The sequence below is a fragment of the Humulus lupulus genome, chromosome 7 (genome assembly GCF_963169125.1).
Source record: "Humulus lupulus chromosome 7, drHumLupu1.1, whole genome shotgun sequence".
In the NCBI taxonomy this organism is placed as follows: Eukaryota; Viridiplantae; Streptophyta; class Magnoliopsida; order Rosales; family Cannabaceae; genus Humulus; species Humulus lupulus.
The window spans coordinates 203,111,106-203,133,975 of record NC_084799.1 but is presented as its reverse complement, the minus strand read 5'-3'; the positions used below and the strand labels follow the sequence as shown (position 1 = coordinate 203,133,975).

At 29.5% G+C, this 22,870-nt stretch overlaps 1 protein-coding gene across 1 annotated transcript; it reads left to right on the top strand.

The window, feature by feature from the left end:
* The first annotated feature begins 4,182 nt into the window (after positions 1–4,182).
* Positions 4,183–7,112, top strand: LOC133789145 (histone deacetylase HDT1-like). Its single transcript, XM_062226890.1, has 10 exons — positions 4,183–4,338; positions 4,953–5,023; positions 5,142–5,350; positions 5,527–5,546; positions 5,627–5,689; positions 5,794–5,981; positions 6,151–6,213; positions 6,297–6,384; positions 6,660–6,789; positions 6,882–7,112. Exons 1-10 carry the CDS (start codon positions 4,326–4,328, stop codon positions 6,934–6,936), a joined length of 900 nt encoding a protein of 299 aa, XP_062082874.1. The 5' UTR covers positions 4,183–4,325; the 3' UTR covers positions 6,937–7,112.
* The last annotated feature ends 15,758 nt before the right edge of the window (positions 7,113–22,870 follow it).

The window sequence follows — 22,870 nt, the reverse complement described above, 5'->3', positions numbered from 1 at the left end:
TTATATTAATATAATTACTAAATATTTTATCATATTTTATAATTAGTTTTAAAAGTATGTCCCATTAAATATTTATAATATTCTGTTAAAGTTAACAAATAAAAAAAAGAGGAAATTACATTTTATATGAGATTTTTAATAGAATGTGCAAAAATATGGCTTTTTTTTCAAAAAAAGTTAATATATGACTTTTTTTTAAGAATTTTCACTTTTATAGGTTTATTTTCCCATATTTTTGTATAAAAGTTGGTTTATGCCATAGTTTTACTCTTAATCAAATTTGGAAGAGTGTGTTTGTAATTTGATTATTATTTTTTTAGGTTATTTGTTTTTTTAAATTGTTTTTATATTACTAATTTTATATTCAATTTTTCTTTGGTTGTTTTGCAATTTTTTTTTTTTTTTTTGTAATATGAATTGTTTTTAAAATTATTATTTATTTATTATAAACGTGTTTTTTTAAGATTGTACATTTTTTTTTCAAATCCTGGGTAGGGTAATCAGTTACTTGATTGATCTTAAAAAAAAATCTTAGAGCTAGGTTAAATAACATGCACCAGGAGGGGTAACCAATTATCCTGAGATGAGTAACTTTCTGCCATAAGAAAGGTAACCAGTTACCTAAGAGGGGTGACGAGTTACTTATATTAAATATGAAAAGAAACATCAAATTTGAAGGAAAAAATGGAAGAACACTTCATTAAAAAATGAAGAAGAAGTAACTATGATTTTAGTAACATAAGTAATTAGTTACCATAAAGAAACCATAAATATACACACACCAGAACGTGAAAGTAACTAGTTACCCTCAGAAATGTACACACAAAGAATGTGAAGGTAACCAGTTACCCATTCACGTTTTCATATTTTTATTAGTTTTCTTTTCAACTTTTGGTATTCCTATAAGTGTTACAGTAAAAAGAAAATGCTGAAAAAAATGATTTGAATTTTTTATACATATAGTGGAAAAAACTATAAAAAAAATTACAATAATAAAAGATAATAAATAAAAAAAATAGTAGAATAATTATGTAATGTTAAAATATATGTGTGAAAAAAATGAAAAAAAAAAAGAAATGGAATGAGAAAAGAATAAGTACAAAAATGAAAAAAAACAAAAGAAATGATGAATGAAAAAAAATAGATGAATAAATAAGAATGAAAAGACGAAGAAGAAAAGTAATGGAAAAATGAAAAGAAAAGAAAAATATGAATGAAAAAATTGGTAGCAGAAAATGAAAAAAAATGGAAGAAGAAAAAAAAGCTCATATGTGTGAAAAAAGAAAAAAAATGAAAGGAGAAAATAATAAATACAAAAATGAAGAAAAAATAAAATGAAAAAAAACTGAAAAAATAAAACAAAACAATACAAAGGAAAGAAAAAAATAGATAAATGAATAAAAATGAAAAAAATAATAAGAAGAATGAAAAAATGGAAAGAAAAAAAGATGAAGGAAAAAATTGGTAGAAAAAAAAAAGGAAAAAATAGAAGAAAAAACAAGTAAAGAAAAAAAATTAATAATAATAAAAAAATGATTGAAAAAAATAAAAAAAATTACCTTCAAAATAAAAAATAAAGATAACTATAATAAAAATAATGTGACATTTCCATATTTTAGTTAGCTACTAATTGTGTTTCCCATACTTTAATTTTTTCTTTAATAAATTTCTCATACAAATTAAGAAAAGTATAACTCCCATATTTTTGCACATTGATGATATAAAAGCCATATTTTTTAAAAATTCCCTAAAAAAAATTGTTAAAACAAAAAGTAAAAACAGTTAACTTTTTACATAGAAGAAATATTTATTTGTAAAATACGTTAATATCATTTATAATAATTTTTTTTATAAAAGAATTTGATTAAAATGATAGAAATGGTAAGTCAAATAAATTAATAAAAAATAATATTATATTCAAATCGTTGTACATTAAAATGTAAAAATGTTTATCAGTATATATAATGTAGTGTTAAATATAAATGTAAAGTATAGTGTAAATTTTCCTTTATTTTATAGAGAATTCCATTATTTTTTAAAATTGAAAAGAAATTGTATTTTTTTTAATGAAATTGGGAGAAGTTATAAAAGTGGTAATGCTTTTGTTTTTTTTTTTCTTCGAGAAATTATAGTAAATGACTCCAACAAATGGCATCAAGAACTAATGTCTTTATTTTAAAAATTATAGAGAAATACTAATTTATATTGTTGATCACCTAAATTGTCATTTTCTATCATTTATTTATTTAAGAGCATATTACTTTAATATCTCTTCTATATTATAAGTGTGTAGATAACGAAAATTCTTGGTTTTAACGGTTTTTTATTTTTTTAATGTTAACTTTAACAAAATATTTTTATATTTAACAGAATATTTTTATATTTAACGGTAGTTTGTAAATACTTAAACTTAAATAAAATAAAATAAAATAAATAATTACAAAAATTAAAATAAGATATTTTTGAGATATTTTTACAATGATAATTATTTAAAAATAATAAATAATTAAACAAATTAAAATATGATATTTTTTAGATATTTTACAATGATAATTATTTTAAAATAATAAAATCATAAGTTTTATTATTTAAATAAAATTTAATTAAACTTAAACTCACTTATTAGAATAATATCATGTTAAACATATAATATAATCTATTGTCATATAGCAACAAATTGTTTTTTTTTAAAACTAGCAAGAAACTTAAATTTAAAATCACGTATAATATTTAATATTATATTAAACATATAATATATAATCTCTTGTTGTCACTCTCAAATTAAAAAAACTATAACAAACATAAACTTAAACAAAAATAAATAAATTTTTTAATTAAAATATGATATTTATTTGAAATTTATATGACATTAATGTAAATTTAATAAAAATAATTAATAAATTCTATAAATAAAACTAACCAAACGTGCATATTGCACGTTGTTTGTACCTAGTAGTTATATATGTATATTAGTTTTTATTTTAAAGTTATATTGATTTTTTAAGTTTTTTATGAGTTGTTAGTATATTATTTCTAACTAGTATATATGTTTTTCTGGAGTATGATATATCATTATTTTTTTATGATATTTAATTTTTATGTTATTATATATAATGATAGTATATAATTTTGTATCATGATATATATATATTTTAATGGTAGTATATAATTTTGTTAGTATTTATATAATTTTTTTAGTTTTGTTGGTATATTATTTTTTAACTCAGTATATATATTTTGTAGCATGATATATAATTCAACAACCTATAAAAAATGAAAAAAAATCAAAATAACTTTAAAATAAAAACTAATTAAACAAAACTAATATACATATTCCGTAATATTAAAATATTTAAAACAAAATAGTAATTTGCTAAATGATATATCTCTTAGTATGTTATATTAAAAAGAGAAATTATAGTAAAATAAATGCATCAAGAAGCTAATGTCCTCGTTTTTAAAATTGTAGAGAAATAACCATTTTACACTGTTGATTACCTATAATGCCCTTTTTTTTTATAATTTATTTATTTATTTAAGACTGTATGATTTTAATATAGTGGTATATGTATATTAGTTTTGTTCAATTAGTTTTTATTTTAAAGTTATATTGATTTTTTAAGTTTTTTATAGGTTGTTGGTATATTATTTTCTAATTAGTGTATATGTTTTTTGTGGTATGGTATATAATTTTTTTTTTGTGATATTTAGTTTCTATTTTATTATACATAGTGGTAATATATAATTTTGTATCATGGTATATACATTTTAATGGTAGTATATAACTTTGTTAACATAATATATATATATTTTTTAGTAATAATTTTGTATGTTTTGATGATATATTATTTTTCAACTCAGTATATATACTTTGTAGCATGGTATATAATTAAACATCCCATCAAAAATGAAAAAAAAAATCAAAATAATTTTAAAATAAAAAATAATTAAATAAAATTAATATACATATATTATAATATTAAAATATTTATATGGTAATATGTAATATTAAAAAATAGTTAGAATATTTTACTTTAATAATAGTCATTTTAAGTTAAACCCTTTTTTTTTCTTCTTTTTCTAAAAAAAATTGATCTAAATGAAAAAAAAAGGCCTGTAAGCCCAAGCCCATAAAAAAATATTTTAAAAAATAATAAAAGAAAAAAGGAAAACCCTAGAAGTAGAGACTGGCGGCAACTTGTTTATAAAAAGCCCTTCAAAACCTTCGGTTTCTGCCTCTTACGACGCTCAATTTTTGTCTGCTTCTTCTCTCTCAAAACCCTCTCAAAACCCTAGCGCCTCCTTTCTCTATACCAGCGTCTTCAATGGAGTTCTGGGGTAACCCTCTTTCCCTTTCTCTTGCTGTTTTTCGACTATTATTCCTACGAGCTTTAGGGTTTAGGTGTTTTTGGTTTGCTAACCTTGTAGGGTTTTGTTGATTATTATTATTTTTATTTTAATTTTCTTCTATCATTTTTTTTCTGGGCTTATACATGTTTATTGGTGTTGGGATTAGTTCTCTGTGTTTCTTCTTTTCATCATAATCCAAAATATTTTGTTATTATTATTCTGTAAATATTCAGTTTTGTGGTATATTTTTTTTTGTGAAAAGTTTGGTTTGTTTCAGGTATAGGTTTTTTTTTATGATGATTTTTACTATTTTCTGTTGGCGGACTACATATGATAATGATCAGTATACTCTGTTCTCAGTGTTGAGTGAAGCTTTCTCTGGAAAGCCTTCTTTGATTATTATGATAGTTTTGTATTTTTTTTCTGTGGGAGTAGTGTTTCATTGTTATACAATGTTAGGTGTTCTTCTTTGAAGAATACTTTCAGGCTTTTGTTTAGTTTTCCATATTTGAATCTGTATATTTTGGTAAATTTTCATCTACTCTGTTTACAATATATGATATATTGTATGTAAACATATTTAACTCTGTTGTTGCATTCAGGTGTTGAAATCAAGGCCGGAGAGCCCCTTAAAATTGAACCTGATGATGACATGGTTATTCACCTTTCTCAGGTAACCATTTTATGTTTTGGTTCTTTTCTGTTGATAAATACCACTACCATTGCATAATGAGCTCTGATTTTACACTACTTAGTATTGTTTAAGTGCTAATATATATTTCTAATTTTAGGCGGTTTTGGGTGAGACCAAGAGCAAAGGAGGTGAAACTGTCTATCTTTATGTTAAAATTGCGGACCAGAAGTTTGTTTTGGCTAATCTTTCTTTGGACAAATTCCCACAAGTGACTTTCGATTTGGTTTTCGATCAAGAGGTTGAAGTGTCACACAACTGGAAGAACGGAAGTATTCACTTGTGTGGATACCAGGCCCCTACTGCATTATATCCTTTGCTTTGATAATCTATTCATGCTGCTAGAATGTTAATTTACAATGTTGTTGCAAATTTGAAAGCTTTGTTGAATTCGTTTTTATAACGTACATTGTTAGGCATTGCTTTAATATATATATATTTTTAATTCAACACCTGTTTTTCCTTAACTATTTTGTTGCTCGCACTGATGGAGATGATATGGGTGGTAAGTGTTTTAACATTTTCTGCTTCAATTCTTACTAGATGTTTTTTGAACTGTTTCTGACATAAAATTCTCATTTGCAGAACAATATTTAAGTGATTCATCCGATGAGGAAGCAGAAGTCCCTGTAACTGCTGTCGAAAATGGTTGGTTTCCCATTTTGTTGATTTAGGTGTTTGGTTGGCTTTGGTTTGTTGTACAAGAAGAATATTAGTTTCATTTATTGAACTGTTTTGATACTTATTTGCAGGCAAAGGTGCCGAAAAGGTGGCAGCCAAGCCCGTTGTTGGTAAAAGTAATGATGATGCCAAACCTGAAGCTTATGGAAAGGCCAAAGTTAAACTTGTGGAGCCAAGCAAAGATGATGAGGATGATGACAGTGATGATTCTGATGATGATGAATCTGATGAGATGGACTCAGAAGATGAATCTGATGAGGTATATTGTTTTAAATTTTATGTAGCTTTTGTTTATTAATGGTTTGGCTTGTAGTATAATCTTGATTAGCCTTGAAAGTAGACAAGGTTTCAATTTTCTCTGTTAATTGATGACAAAAAGTGTTATTTGTTACTAAAGTCATTTTAATGGCTTTTTATAATTGTTGTAGGACATGATTGAGGGAGATGACAGCTCCAGCGACGAGGAAGATGATGACGAGACCCCTAAGAAGGTAAATAAATTTTTAAATTCTGTTGATATAATTCTGTTTATTTAGTGTCTTTATTCTTATTGTGTTTGATTTCAATTTTGAAGCCGGAAGTGATCAAGAAAAGGCCTACCGAGTCTGCAACCAAGACTCCTGTGTCTTCTAAGAAAGCCAAAGTTGCTTCTCCCAAATCTGGTAATGCCTTGTATTCCTTGAATCTGAAGTTCATATTCTTCAAGAGTTTTGGTTAGCTAAATTTTATGAGTTGAACATCTTTAATAGTCTGGTATATATAATTGCATAATATATCATTGTTCCTAAAACTGTTCTCTGGCATATATTTGCTCAAAGTTTTTTGTTCACTTTATTACTTTTCTGTGCCTGTTTTTCTATTGTGCCTGGACAATGTTGATGTGTTGTTTAGTGATACATAGATATGCTCATGTAATGTAATGAACTTTTGGTTTCAGATAAGAAGGCTGCCCATGTTGGAACCCCACACCCATCAAAGAAGGCTGCTGCCAAGAGTCCCGCCACAACCGATAAATCAAAACAGACCCCGAAATCTGCCGGCCAAGTCTCTTGCAAAACTTGCTCCAAGTAAGATATGGGATTAAATCTTGAAATATTTTCTTTTTCATATGATTATGCAGTGGAATATCTAATTAGTGTCTGTCTTTATGTATCATCAGGACTTTTAATTCTGATAAAGCGCTCGAGTCTCACACGAAGGCGAAACATGTTTGAGTTCAGAATGGGATGAAAGTAGGGAGGATGCTTTTGGATTTTAATTTTTGATATGAATCTATAGAAAGTGATGTGTTAAGTTTTGGGATAGTATGAGAGAGGGATGGTTTTTGGTGGTGGCGTTGTTGGACAAGTATTATGAATCTATGTTAAAGTTTTTTAGGTCTTTTCCTCAATCGGCTATTATTATTATTATTAAGTATCATATTATCTTTGTTGTGCCTACTTGGTATTTATCTTTCTGTTTTGGGTTAAGCTTATTAGTGTACTTCTGCACTTGTATCTTGATTGGTGTTTACTTACTATATTATCCTAATTGCAATTTTTATTAATTTGATACTAAATTTATACTAATGGACATATCTGGTAAGACATACTTTTCACTTAAACTCTACCCCCTTGAGGCCTTGGGAAAGGTTTCTTATACTCCAATAACCTCCAGATTTTATTAGGAGAAACCAACCAAAATGGTTTTTTTATTCGATTCAATCAAAAAATGATAATTTTTTACAGTTTGAAATATTTAAAAATTTTAATAACACAAATTTAAACAATATGAGCATATTAAACTTTAAAATGGTAAAATTAACTTCCTGTAATTGCATGTCACAGGGTCAATTTACGCTATGATTTTTTTTTTTTTTTTTTTTCCTGTAATGGCCTAAGTTCCTCAACTTAGTAAATAAACATGTATGAATACAAGTAAAGGTACACCAAATTACGGGAGCTCTCTCCCAACTTTGTATATTACTCACAAAATACAAAAAACACACCAATGTCTCAGGCGTCTAGGCCATATAAATAATATGCCAATAGTGGCAATGGTTGACAACCCCAACCACCTAGGTGTTAGCTGGACCAACCAGCATGCAACACGTCCACCAGGCAAGCCACTTGCCCCTCAGATAGACACATGTCGCCCAGCCAAGCTCATGGGACATCTACTGTTGGATTCTCCTCCAAGGGTCACGATGTTCCACGTGGATCCCTCTCAGATCATCCCTAATAACCGTCATGTAACTGCTCAATCACACCTGTTTGTAGGGACACCTTCATCATTCAGCATGTGGACGCCCAGGAGCACGCCACCCGTCAGACGCGCGCGCACCAACCCTCTTGGTGCCATATGGCGCCAATAATCCAACACATGATTTCCCACGTTTTTAGAAGCTTAGCAACACCCAAATATAGCCTATACATCGTCCCTAGGCCATGGCCGAAGACCCTCCATGGGGCACCAAGGTCACCCCCTCTAAGGAGGATTTTGGAGATTTAGCCCTCTGGCAGGAACTTATATGATTTTTGCTTGGGAGACATATTTCAATTTTTGGAAACCTTCCCAAGCTCAAATCCTCAAACCCTTTTAACCTCACTTCCTAGACCCCTCTAGGATGTTTTCAACCAAACTCTGCCCAAGGAATAATTGTTTGGCTCGGTCGTGTCCGTTCGACCCAAGCCCCGCGCCCATGTGCGCGCGCGCACATCCCTATCTGCGCGCACCTATGAGCGCCTGGCCTGATGAGGGGGTATATTGTATTAGGAGAAACCAACCAAAATGGTTTTTTTATTCGATTCAATCAAAAAATGATATTTTTTTAGAGTTTGAAATATTTAAAAATTTTAATAACACAAATTTAAACAATATGAGCATATTAAACTTTAAAATGGTAAAATTAATTTATATATATTAAGAGTGTTGCTATATTGTAAATATTTATAAATAATTTAGTATTGAGTTATAGCGTTTTGAACTATTATTATTGCACCACAAAGGTCTTTAAAACTGCAACTGCACCATAGAGGGTTTAAAACTGCAAAGGGATTTTAAACACCCATTGTGAAATTATTCAAAATAAATCTAATATAAAATTTTGGAAAATATTTTCCCTTTTTTCTATTGTTTTCCATTACAAAATTTTTCAAATACTAAAATGTGAGATACAAGCATAGCCTAAAATAATTTTTCAAGTTCTTGCAGCTCTTGAGCTGGAGCTATGGCAAAAACAAGATCTAGAGTGCAGGGGAATCTGAATTCAAACAAGAAGAAGAAGAAGAAAGGACCTAATTCCATCTCAGATATCCAAAAGACGAAATCCATGGATGCGGTTTTGGGGGTGGACCCAATAGCGTTTTCAGATGTGGAGGAAGAACGCATTGATGACTCTGATCTGGTGAACCAGTCACCTGCATTGTGTGAATTGTTCCCTGAGCCTCTCTCACCCAGATCGTCTCTTCAATCGATTCAACAGCAGGAGCACATTCGGCAGGATTTTGCTCAATTCTTGGAGGCTACTAATCGATGCTCTGGCAATATTTCACAAGGTAAATCTTCTCATCCTCCTGTTTTACAGACTGGAACTGATGAGCGACGCATTGGAAATTCTAGCCTGAGTACTGGTTCGAAGACTAAGGTCAAGATCACTATGGATGATATAAAAGAAGAAGTTGATTCATGGAAATCGTCTATTGTCTGCTATGCTTTGGGGGCAAACCCACCACTATCAATTCTGGAAGGATTCACACGCAGGATGTGGAATGACAAGATTGACAAGGTAGGCATGCTGTCTTATGGTGTTTTCTTAATTCGGTTCATATCCATTGCAGATCGAGATGAGGTGCTTAAAGGTGGCTATGTCTTTTTTAACAAAAGGCCTGTAGTCATGAAGGCTTGAGACCCTGCAATTAATTTAAAAAAGGAGGATATCAGGCTAGTACCGATTTGGGTACATCTAGATGATTTGGACTTGAAATACTGGGGGGAGAAATCTTTGTTCAAGATCATTGGACAGGTTGGGACTCCTTTAATGGTGGATGAAGTGACTAAATTCAGGGATAAACTCAGTTTTCCTAGAATTTTAATTGAAGTTTTCATGAATCAAGAGTTTCCGGACATAATATACTTTGAAGATGAGAATGGATTTAACACCTCAGTTTCAGTCACATATGAATGGAAGCCAATTATGTGTAATCACTGTTCTGGTTTGGGCCACTCCACGGCTGAATGTAGGAAAAAAGAAGGAAGGAAACAAGAATGGGTAATAAAAAATAATGGAAAACAGAAGGCTGCTGCTGAATCTAGCAAAGCCAATAAGCTTGATGATGATGGTTTTCAACCAGATACTAAAGGATGGAAACCAAAAGATCCGGCTCCAGCAATGACTGTAATGGACAATCCTTTTCAGGCTTTAGCAGAATCTTTACCAGAATCACTAACCTCAGCTACTGGACAGGGAGATCAGCTTGAGGAAAGTAAAAAAAAGATTGCAGATAGGAACGACACAGGAGGAGGGGGAGGACCTCCTCTTTCATATGGATAAAATAATGAGTTGGAACGTCCGAGGGATCAACAGCCACCAAAAACAACATTCAGTCAAACAACTGATTGTTCATAAAAAAATAGGGCTTGTTGGTCTCCTCGAGACGAGAGTTAAAGCCCGGAACCTTGGGGCTTTATATGTTAGAATGTTCTCGGGATGGTGTTTCACATCTAATAGTGCATGGCATGATGGGGGTAGAATTATAGTAAGCTGGAACCCTCTTAGTTTTACGGTGACTATTTTGAGATGCTCAAGCCAATTCATTCATCTGTTTGTTGAACCAGTAGGTAAAGAGGGCGGTTTCTACGTTACTTTCATCTATGGTTTCAATGATGAGGATGGGAGGAGAGGACTTTGGAGAGATCTGCAGGAGCTCTCTAGATTGGATCCTTGGATTGTCCTGGGTGATTTCAATGATATTCTCAGTAAAGAAGAGAGAGTTGGTACAAGGGTAAGATTCAAGAATTTGGTGGATTTTTGTAACTGTGTTGAAGCTTGTCAATTAGAAGACGTTAAGTATAGTGGTAACTATTTTACTTGGAATAATAAGCAACAAGGAGAGGAGAGGATTTTTTCAAAGCTGGATCGAGTGTTAGCTAACCAGAAATGGTTGGATTCTTATTCTACTGCTGAAGTATTTTTTCCAAATGAAGGATTGTTTGATCATACGCCTGCAATTCTGACTGTGTATGAGGTAGTGTTGAGTGGGAAAAATCCTTTCAGATACTTTAGGATGTGGTCTTCTCATCCTAATAGTTCAGAAATGATTAGTAAGTCTTGGCAGCAGCAGGTGCATGGTACTAGCATGTATCAGCTAGTGACAAAACTAAAGAGACTCAAATTAATCTTCAAAGAAATTAATCAATTAGGGTTTTCTGATCTGCATTCTGCTGTGCTTAAAGCTAGAACACATCTGGATGCATGTCAAGATGCAGTCAGAGGGGATCCTATGAGTCAGGAAATGCAGCTCCATGAACAAGAAGCTCGAAAAGATTATGCTAAGATTCATAGTGCATATCAATCTTTTTTACAGCAAAAGGCTAAGTTGAGTTGGGTTAAAGATGGTGATGACAACACAGCATTTTTTCACAGAAGTATTCGGGACAGAAGGTCACAAAACATAGTGCTTACTATACTGAATGAAAGCGGAGTTCGGGTAGAAGAACCTCAACAGATTATTGAGGCTTTTTTGGAGTATTACAAGAAGCTACTGGGTAACACATTAGCAAACAGAAGGGCTGTTTTGACCTCAGTTATGCAAGATGGGCCTGTGGTTTCACAGTACCATGCTCACTTGTTGCAGGCTGATTACTCCATGGAAGAAATTAAGAAAGCAATGTTTGATATACCTAGACTCAAAGCTCCTGGTCCGGATGGATATGGCAGCTACTTTTTCCAAGATAATTGGAACCTTGTTGGAAATGATGTATATGAAGCTATTACTTCTTTTCTCCATACAGGGCAGCTTCTAAAAGAAATCAATTCCACTGTTTTGACACTTATTCCTAAAACTAAGTGCCCAAATTCAGTTAGTGATTACCGCCCCATTGCTTGTTGCAATGTCATCTATAAGGTTGCTACCAAATTAATTTGTTCAAGGCTTAAACTCATTATTCCTAGTTTGGTGGCACAGAACCAAGGGGGATTTGTGAAAGGAAGATTTATTGGGCATAACATCATGATATGTCAAGACCTCATTCGGCATTATGGGAGGAAATCTGCCAAGGCTAATTGTATGATCAAACTTGATCTACAAAAAGCTTATGAGACTATTGAGTGGGGCTTCATTGAAGAAATGCTCACTGCATTTAAGTTTCCAGAAAATTTTATAAAGTTGATCATGAAGTGTGTCCGAACTCCGAGATTTTCACTAATGCTAAATGGTTCCCTGCAAGGTTTCTTTGAGGCAAAGAGAGGACTGAGGCAAGGTGACCCAATGCCCCCCCTCCTCTTTGTTTTAGGAATGGAATACCTCTCCAGGATTACGCAAAAAGTGGGACAAAAACAGGGTTTTAAATTCCATGAACGGTGTGGCGAATTGAAGCTAAACCATCTTAGCTTTGCGAACGATGTACTACTATTCTGTCATGGAGACTTCAAGAGCATCTACTATATGTTGCAGGGCCTCAAATTGTTTTCCACTACTTCGGGGCTGATGCCTAACTGCTCAAAATCTGCATTTTATTGCAGTAATATGCAGGACAGTGAAGTTCAGAGAGTGTTAGATGCATCCGGTTTCAAGAAGAATGAGGTTCCTTTCAAGTACTTGGGTCCCCATTTGTGCTAAACGCATTTCAGTAGCGGAGTGCAATGTACTAGTGGAGAAAATGATAGCTCGAATCAAGACATGGAGTACAAGAAACTTATCTTTTGCAAGAAGAGTAGTACTAATTAACTCTGTACTGTTGTCCATTCGCTCATATTGGTGTCAAGTGCTGGTACTGCCCAAGAGAATTGTTAGAGAAATAGAATCAATATGCCGAGGCTTCTTATGGAATGGGCATCACTGTCTGAATGGAGCTGCTGCAGTTGCTTGGACAGTTTTGTGCCAATCTAAAATTTCTGGTGGACTTGGTTTTAAAAGTATCTCTGACTGGAATATTGCGGCTATGAGCAAGTATGTTTGGGCCATTGCTAATAAGGAGGATAACTTGTGGGTTAAATGGGTTCACCATGTGTATATAAAACAGGAAGATTGGTGGAATTACAAGGCTACGGTACAAGGGAGCTGGTATTGGAGGAAACTTGTGGCAATTAAGGACAAGATGAAGAGCTTAGTTGATATCTCTCTGTTTACCCTTGATAAGCACACGACTTCACAGGGGTATAGGCTGCTGTGTCCTATAACTGACAGAGTTTTTTGGAGCAAAGTGGTTTGGTGTAGACTTAAAATTCCTAAGCATAGCTTCATGATGTGGCTAGCTGTACTAAAAAGACTCAAGACCAGGGATAGATTACTCAGGTTTCAGGTCATAGATAATGCCGATTGTTTGCTCTGTAGTAGAAACATAGAATCAGTAGACCATTTGTTTTTTGAGTGTCCATACTCAACTGACTGCCTGGAGAAAATTAAGCAATGGCTAAACTGGAGTATGAGAACAACATCATTATCAAGAATAATTCGGTGGATAGGAAAGGCTAAGATTAGCAAGTTCAAGAAGAATTTGTTTTCGGCAGTCATTGCAGCTCTTGTATACCAGATTTGGCACAACAGAAATTGTAAATTGTGGCTGTCAACTTTGGAAAGTACTAATGCAGCTGTGCTCAAAACTAAGGATACAGTTAAATATAGAATCATGTGCATGTGGCCTAGGAATGTAACTAAAAGAGACAGATTGGTTTAATACTTTGTAAAGAAATTTACTGTATAGTTGATCAGATCCTCCTGTTTGGAGGTTGCTAATAGGTTGTAAAAGTTGTTTTGGAGTAATGATATACTTGCTGATTCATAAAAAAAAAAAAAAAAAAAATTCACCAATAAGTAGATGATTTTGGCTGGGAATTTGTTTATATATTCTTCCTTATTTATATTGTACTTGAATTTCCATTGCAGTCTCATTTTTTATTAGATTTGTGAATATAGGTCACTTTGTTGGACAAACCAGGTTATAGGTAGTCTTGTCTTGTTTGTTAGGAAAATGTTAAGGGGCACCACTGATGTCCAACACTACAAGGAGTTAACATATTACTATTGGTGCAATTCAATATCTGTTTGTTACTACACACATTTTGGTTGCTTAACAACCTGAATAAACCAGTAAAGTTGTACTATTTCCATGTTCCTTAAAAAAATCACCAACACATCTTTTGGATCCGTTCAGTAACCCATAAATAAACAGGTTTTTTATTTATTAATTAAAAATTTGGAAACAAACACTAAAAACATGTTCGGTAAGTCATTTTAATTTTTTCTTTTTTAAAATTTTAATTAAAATTTATGAAATTTTGAAAACAACATTTTTTTACTTTCAAAATTTAGTCCTTGCTATTGATACAACTTTAGGATTCAGTAAACTTGCTTTCTTCTCTTCCAAACAAGGTGAAAACGACCAACATTATGATGGACATTATATGAACATGGATGATTAAGTGTAATGCTTACTTGGGTCAACTCATCTCCAACAATAGCTCTAATTTAGAACAATTCTATTTTATTTTAGTGGATCTTTCACATTAAATTCCTATTTCATTTTAATCAACTATACCAAATTTTACACCAAAAATAATATTTTCCTTTTTTTCTTCCCTTTTAATCATCAATAATTTTTTTAATTAATATTATCTAAATATTAGCAGAGACCATTGTAATAAGTAATTTTATATCAATTAACAAAAGGTATTGAAGATTATAAATATGCATTTAATTAAATAAAATGTTACATTAGGAAGATTAACATTATATTAAACATAAAAAATTATAATTTTGCATTTAATTATCTAAATTGGTATTTTTTTTGAGAAGGTATTTTGTTTTTGCTATTAATCAATATCTTAAGATTATAAATTTTCTACAAATAAGTTTTAAAAGTAACCAAAATGTATATGAAATAATATGGTATGAAAATGAAGTTTTTTATGAAAAATTAACCAATCAATATCTTATTGGCATAGTAAGTAACTAAAGTGGTTACTTTTGAAATACAAAAAATTTGGGATTCTATAAGCTTTTCAATTTCAAGCATATTATTTTTAAAATCGAGTCTTTTTTGATGAAGTGACAAGGTATTTTTGCAAATAAAATTTGCTAAGATATTTATGTAATTATTTTGTATTTTATGTATCTATTTGAAAAATTCCCTAAAAATTATACTTATTTAGTGTTTAAACAAAACACCATATTTGCTTTTAATTCCAAAAATAAAAAAGCTAAAACTTACCTTCAATTTTTCAATTCAATCGAAAACTTGAGTTCATTTTTTTAAGCATAACCTAAATATCCTTGAATTTAAAATATTTAAAATCTATTTAATTTTTATGACTGTTATAAAGTAATTAATTTTGATTATATATACAAAATAAGATTATTAAGACAAAATATAACTTTTATTTAGTTTTATATTAATATATATAGATAATAAAAAATCTTAAAATTATAAATATTTGGTCTTTCAAAAAATTACCTTGACCGAATAAGAACTTAAAACACTATATTAAACAAATGAATATCAATTGTAATAAGGAATTTTTTTTAGAATCATACTACTAATTTAATCAAAATACATTAATATAATACACATAATTCTATTTATATTATTAGTGCAAAAACAAACTATTGATTAGCATTAATGATAATATAAAAACAAATTATTACCATATATAAAATATCATGTTAATAATATTATTTTAATCTACCAGTTGACAGATTAATAATAATAACAACATTATTTATATAAATAAAAGTCATTACTCAGAAAACATATCGTGGCTACTGAAAGACTATCATACGTGGAGACTAAATGTTATATTCTAGATATTTTATATACACAATAGAATCATAAAAACTAAAAATAAAAAAATCCTTAGTATATAATCAAAATACATTTGATAAAATCTAAACAGTATATAATTTCAGTAATGATAAATATAAACTATCATAAAACAAACCAACATGTTTATAAACAAATAAACATTTGAGTTTTTTTAAGAAATATATACACAACTCAAACTATTAGGAAATTTGTCTGGAAAATATAAGCCATATCGTTTAATTTAAGAATTAAAACATAATATATTATCACATTGGTAAAACAACCATTCAAAAATTGTGAAAAAAACACAAAGGAAAAAAAAATAAAGTAATGATTTTTGAAAATGAAGTGCGATTTTAAAAGGGAAATTTGACATTTTATGCTAAAATTAAACACACGGTGTTTAACTATACTACCTAATTATATATTTTTTAACTATTCTTTTAATTCTTTTTCATCCCAAAAATACCCTTATTCTAAACCCAAAAAAAGTCACCTTCATTTCTCTCTCTCTCTCTCTCTCTCTCTATCTCTCTCTCTCTCAGACCAAAAAAAACCACCACGGCTTGCAGTCAGCCGGACCTCCACCCACAACGACCTCAGCCGGACCTCCCACACACTCAGCCGACCTCCACATTCAATTTTCTCACCCAAAAGCAATGGGTAAGTGTTTTTTATGCAAAATATTGTTGGCTTTTGTTATATTTAGTGTAAGTTGTATGGATATGCACATTGTTGGTTGTATTTTGTCAATTTTGTGTTCTGAAATGAAAGTAGACTATGCTCCATTTTCTGCGTTTTTTTATGGGTTTTTCATTTTTTTGCGATTTTTGAACGATAAATTACGATTTTGTGAGATTTCTACCAAAATCAGAGGTTAGGGATGAAACTATGCGACATTTGAACGATGCCATTGCGATTTTGTGCAATGTTATATGTGTGGCAAAAACTAAGTATTTTTGGGCGATTTTAGGACAATTTGTGGGCGACTTTATCTGTGTGCGATACTTGTGCGATATCATTGCGAAGTACCCATTCCCTCTGTAGCTGATACGCCCTGAAAAATGGTCGGACAATGGGAGAACGAGCTCTGGAGCCATCTGCATTTTTAAAAATAAGAATTATTATTAATCACACAAATGTCGCAAAAGAACTCGCAAAACTACAATTATGAATCGCACAAACATCGCAATGAATCGCAGAAAAAATGTATAAGGTTTTTAAATTAAAATCGCAAAACCTATCCAATATAATCGCACAAACATCGCACAAACATCGCTAAAACTATGAGTACCTTGACTGTCGCTCAAATAGCTCAATATCGCAAAACAACACAAATGCCATAAACTATCATTATTTTCCCTAAATAATCGCACAATATCGCTCAAATGTCGTTCAAAAATTGCAAAGCAAACACAAACAACGCCAAGCAACCATACTTGTCATGATAAGTCGCACAAAATCGCACAACATCGCTTAATATCGCAAATTTATAAGAAACCAAAGAAAAAGCAATGTCCCGATACCCAGATTCTTCCCCAAACACAAAATAGTAGAAATCTAAACATTAATCACAGAATTCAGTTCTAAAACAACAAACTAACCTCAAATACACCAATTTGGTTCGAATTAAAAAGAGAAATTAAAAGAAAAATATAAAAAACAAACCTTGGTTCCCGTGGGTTCAAATGGCGGTGGCGGTGGTGATCGGAGACTGGTGCGGTTCTCGGAGGTCCAGCCTTTCGTTCCTTGGTCCGCGTGGGTCACTGGGTTCGTGTGGGTTCGTCGCTGGGTTCAGTGTGTTCGTGTGGGTTCGTGTGGGTCGCTGGGTTCGGTGTGGCGTTGCGGGGTGGCTGGGTTCAACCGAGCCGAACCCCCATCGAACCCAGTCACTGAGCCGAACCTAGCCACCCTGTCAAACCTAGCCACCCCGCAATGCTATAGCTCAATATTAATTTGTACAATTTAATATTGAGCTATAGCATTTCGAACTATTATTATTGCACTGCAATTGCACCATAAAGGGTTTAAAACCACATGTTGCATTTATGACGGTTTTTTAAACCCATTGTGAAATTATTCAAAATAATCTAATATAAAATTTTGGAAAATATTTTTCCCTTTTTTCCATTACAAAATTTTTCAATACTAAAATGTGAGATAGCCTAAAATAATTTTTTTCACCAAGAAGTATGGTTGATTATGGCTGGTATTTTTGGTTATATATCCTTAGAGCACTCCCATTGGCTGCTCTACTCTATTCTTTAAAATACCTCATCAAAACACACATTTTTCTATTTTACCTCTAAGTTTTACATTATACTATATATCAGCTTCTCTATATATTTCTTTATATCATTTAAATATTATATCTTTAAACATATTTTATTACTTAAAGTAAAATAAAATAATTGAAAAAGAAAAAGAAAATAATAAATATATACTAAATAGAGAGAGAAAATTATAAAAAAAATGTTAAAATATTATATAAAGGATATGTAAATGTTATGTAAATGTAGATATGAATTAATTAGAGTTTGTGCATAGCTATTATAAATATATGTATAAAGGAGCTGATGGAAGATGCTTTTATGAGTTTGAGCTAAATATTATAAAGAAAGTGTATTATAAAATATATCACAAAAACATATATTTTTATAATTTACCTCAAAACTTTTACATTATACCATACATCTCTTTCTTTACATTATTTATATATTATATTTAAAAAAAATATTTTATTCATTTTAAGAAATAAAATAATTAAACATAATAGTATCGCACTCATATATATACAAAAGTTTAAAAAAAATAATAAAATATTTATAGCTTGATGAATAAGATTTCACTATATATAAATAAATACTATTCATTTAGGTAAAAAAATATAACTTTACATCATCCAATAGAATGCTACTTAACTATTTTTTCTCTATATTATAAAAAATAACATAGTTTAGCTCATCCAATGTAAGTGCTCTTACTCATTTATATAGCACTTGAATTTCCATTGCAGTCTCATTTTTTATTAGATTGGTACTCTTATTAAATATATTATATAGTCTTGTCTTGTTGGTTACTACACACATTTTGGGTCAGTTTGGTAACCCATAAATAAGCAGTTTTCTTATTAATTAATTAAAAATTTAGATATAAACACTAAAAACATGTTCGGTAAGTCATTTTAACTTTTTATTTTTTAAAATTTTAATTAAAATTTATGAACATGGATGATTAAGTGCAATGCTTACTTGGGTCATCTCCAACAATAGCTCTAATTTAGAACAATTCTATTTTATTTTAGTGGATCTTTCACATCAAATCACTATTTCATTTTTAATCTACTATACCAAATTTTACACCAAAAATAATATTTCCCTTTTTTTCTTCCCTTTTAATCATCAATAGTTTTTTTAATTAATAAATATATATTAATGTTATCTAAATATTAGCAGAGACAATTGTAACAAGTAATTTTATATCAATGAACAAAAAATATAGAAGATTGTAAATATGCATTTAATTAACTAAAATGTTACATTAGGAAAGTTAACAATATATTAAATACAAAAAATTATAATTTTTGCATTTAATTATCTAATTTGGTATTTTTTTTTTGAGAAGGTATTTTGTTTTTGCTATTAATTGATATCTTAAGATTACAAATTTTCTACAAATAAGCTTTAGAGGTAAACAAAATGTATATAAAATAATTTGGTATAAAAATAAATTTTTTTATGAAAAAGTAACTAATCAATATCTTATCGATATAGTAAGGAACTAAAATATTACTTCTGAAATTCCCGAAATACAAAAATTTAGGATTCTATAAACTTTTCAATTTCAAGCATATTATTTTTTAAATCGAGTCTTTTTTTGATAAAGTGACAATGTATTTTTACAAATAAAATTTGCTAATGTATTTCTGTAATTATTTTGTATTTTATGTATATATTTGAAAAAATTCTTAAAAATTATACTAATTTAGTGTTTAAAGAAAACACCATATTTGCTTTTAATTCAAAAAATAAAAAGCAAAAACTTACCTTCAATTTTTCAATTCAATCGAAAATTTGAGTTCATTTTTTTTAGCGTAACCTAAATATCCTTGAATTTAATATATTTAAAATCTATTTAATTTTTTATGACTATTATTAAGTAATTAATTTTGATTATATATACAAAATAAGATTATTAAGACAAAATATAACTTTTATTTAGTTTTATATTAATATATATAAAAAATAAAAAATCTTAAAATTATAAATATTTGGTCTTTCAAATAATTACGTTGACCGAATAAGAAATTAAAATACTATATTAAACAAATAAATATCAATTGTAATAAGGAATTTTTTTTAGAATCATTACTAATTTAATCAAAATACAATAATATAATGCACATAATTCTATTTATATTATTAGTGCAAAACAAACTATTGATTAGCATTAATGATAATATAAAAACAAATTATTACCATATATAAAATATCATGTTAATAATATTATTTTAATCTACCAGTTGACAGATTAATAATAATAACAACATTATTTATATAAATAAAAGTCATTACTCAGAAAACAAATCGTGGCTACTGAAAGACTATCATACGTGGAGACTAAATGTTATATTCTAGATATTTTATAAACTCATTGGTTTATAAACACAATAGAATCATAAAAACTAAAAATAAAAAAATCCTATAGTATATAATCAAAATACATTTGATAAAATCTAAACAGTATATAATTTCAGTAATGTTAAATATAAACAATCATAAAACAAACCAACATGTTTATAAACAAATAAACATTTGAGTTTTTTTAAGAAATATATACACAACTCAAACTATTAGGAAATTTGTCTGTAAAATATAAGCCATATCGTTTAATTTAAGAATTAAAACATAATTGTTGACGAGTTTTTCGCCAACAGTGTATTACGAAATTAATTGGAATAAATTAGTGCTTAAGGATAAACCGAAATTAGGAAAATAACACTTAGGGATGTTGAAAATGAAATATCAAGAACACTCGTTTCTTTTTTTACGTGATTTGGAGGCTAAAATCCCCCTAGTCCACGAGTCGATATTATTACTATATATCTCTATATTTTTGCAGAGTATTGTCTTACAGAGAAAAAAGTCAAACCCTTCTCTATCTAAGGTCTTGGTATTTATAGAAGAATCATCCCAGGATAGGGGTCGAGGTCCTCACGTGAATACAAATCCTTCCTGTCATGTGTCTTACACAAATGATGAATATTATAATTTACACTTAAGGTATGGTCTAATCAGTAGGTAAAAATGATCATGGGTGGTCTGGCATAATTGGACATGTGATATCTGATCACGCACGTTTATATTACGTGTCCGAGAATTTAGGGATAAACGGACATGTGATGTCTGATCACGCACGTTTATATAAATATAACGTATTCAGGTTTATAAAGGTTCCTGGAAATAGCAAATCTGTAGCACGTTTATATATATATAACGTATTTAGGTTAAGGACGTTGTGCTTCATATGCGTCTCCAGCTCGTGTCTTAATGCTTCGTATTCCTCAGCTTGTGTTATTACTTGGGGAGTCGCATTGCCCTCGCAGAGGAAATATCAACGGGTGGATCCTTTAGTACTATTCTTAGCTTGCCAGCTGTACTCAAGCTGCCTGAAAGACCCGGGCTAAATACCAAGGCGTACAATAATATATTATCACATTGGTAAACCAACCATTCAAAAATTGTGAAAAAAAACACAAAGGAAAAAAAAACTAATGAGTTTTGAAAATGAAGTGCGATTTTAAAAACAAAATGTACGATAAAAAGAAACTCGAGACAATATTAAAAAATGAATTATTATCACTAAAACATATAAGAACTATACAAAATAAAATATTTGTTTTTTCTATATCAAATACCCAACATCCATATTCATGTAAAACAAATTACAAAATAAATTATTTAGTAAATCCATTCAACCAATCGTCATGTTAAAATCGAATGCCCCAATCCTCCAAAAATAAACATTATCGTGTATAACATCTTTAATTGCTAGTGAAGGTGTTATCTCGAAATACCTAAACCAAAAATAAAATAAACCTTATAATGTATATTTGCTAGCTTATCATCATATAAAATTACTATACATAAGTTGTTTTTTTTATCAAGTCACATGTAAATACAATGACATAATTAATTGAATTATTATAATTCAAGGAGCTGACATGCTGAAAATCCTATAACTATTATGATAAGTTTAAAACTAAACAAAAGTAATTTTTAAACCATTTAATCTATAAAATGTCTAATTTTATTTTTTAGTTTAACTAAACTTAATATAATAAAAATGAATATATTTACAAAGAGTTTAGGTTTAGTCAATCAAACCAAGAATCAAAATAATAAAACCGTACACAAAAAATATAAAAACAAATATAATAGGTAAATAATTGGGATGTGAGAAAAATGTGGATGTAGAGAAAAAATTTCCTTTTTAATTAATGAATAAAAGTAAAATCATATTTTGAATTTATAATTGATTATTTAATTAATATATTATATAAATGTAAATAGTTTCAAAAATCATAATAAAAAGATAAGTATACTTTATACAATAAAAAGAAAAAAAAATGCTATAATAGTAAAGTATTAATATTTTTTTAGTAGAAAATGTGATTTTCCCTTGTTGTAATGTAAACCAAATAAATTATTTGTTTTTTTTTTGCAACATCGGTGCATTCTTTTTTAATTTTTGGCATCTGGATAGATATAATCTCAATTTTTTTTATATGACGGTGTACATTGTAGTTATTTAGAATATCCTACAAATTTTCAATAAATTCTTAATAGTTTACGAAGCCGAAAACAGAGTTCAAACTGTCAAATTTTATACTCGCACACAAAAAAACGGACACGCGTGTAACATACAGTTTAAATCATTTATATGATGTTCTAGATAACTATAATATACACCTATCATATAAAAAAATTAGAATCATAATTATTCAGATGCCCAAATTGAAAAAAGATGCACTGATGTTGCTAAAAAACGAAATGCTAACCATCCAGGTGTCGAAATAGAAAAAAAATGCACCGGTGTTACTAAAAAAGAATGTGTCTTGATCGCTCTCTAAATATTTATTCTTTTTGC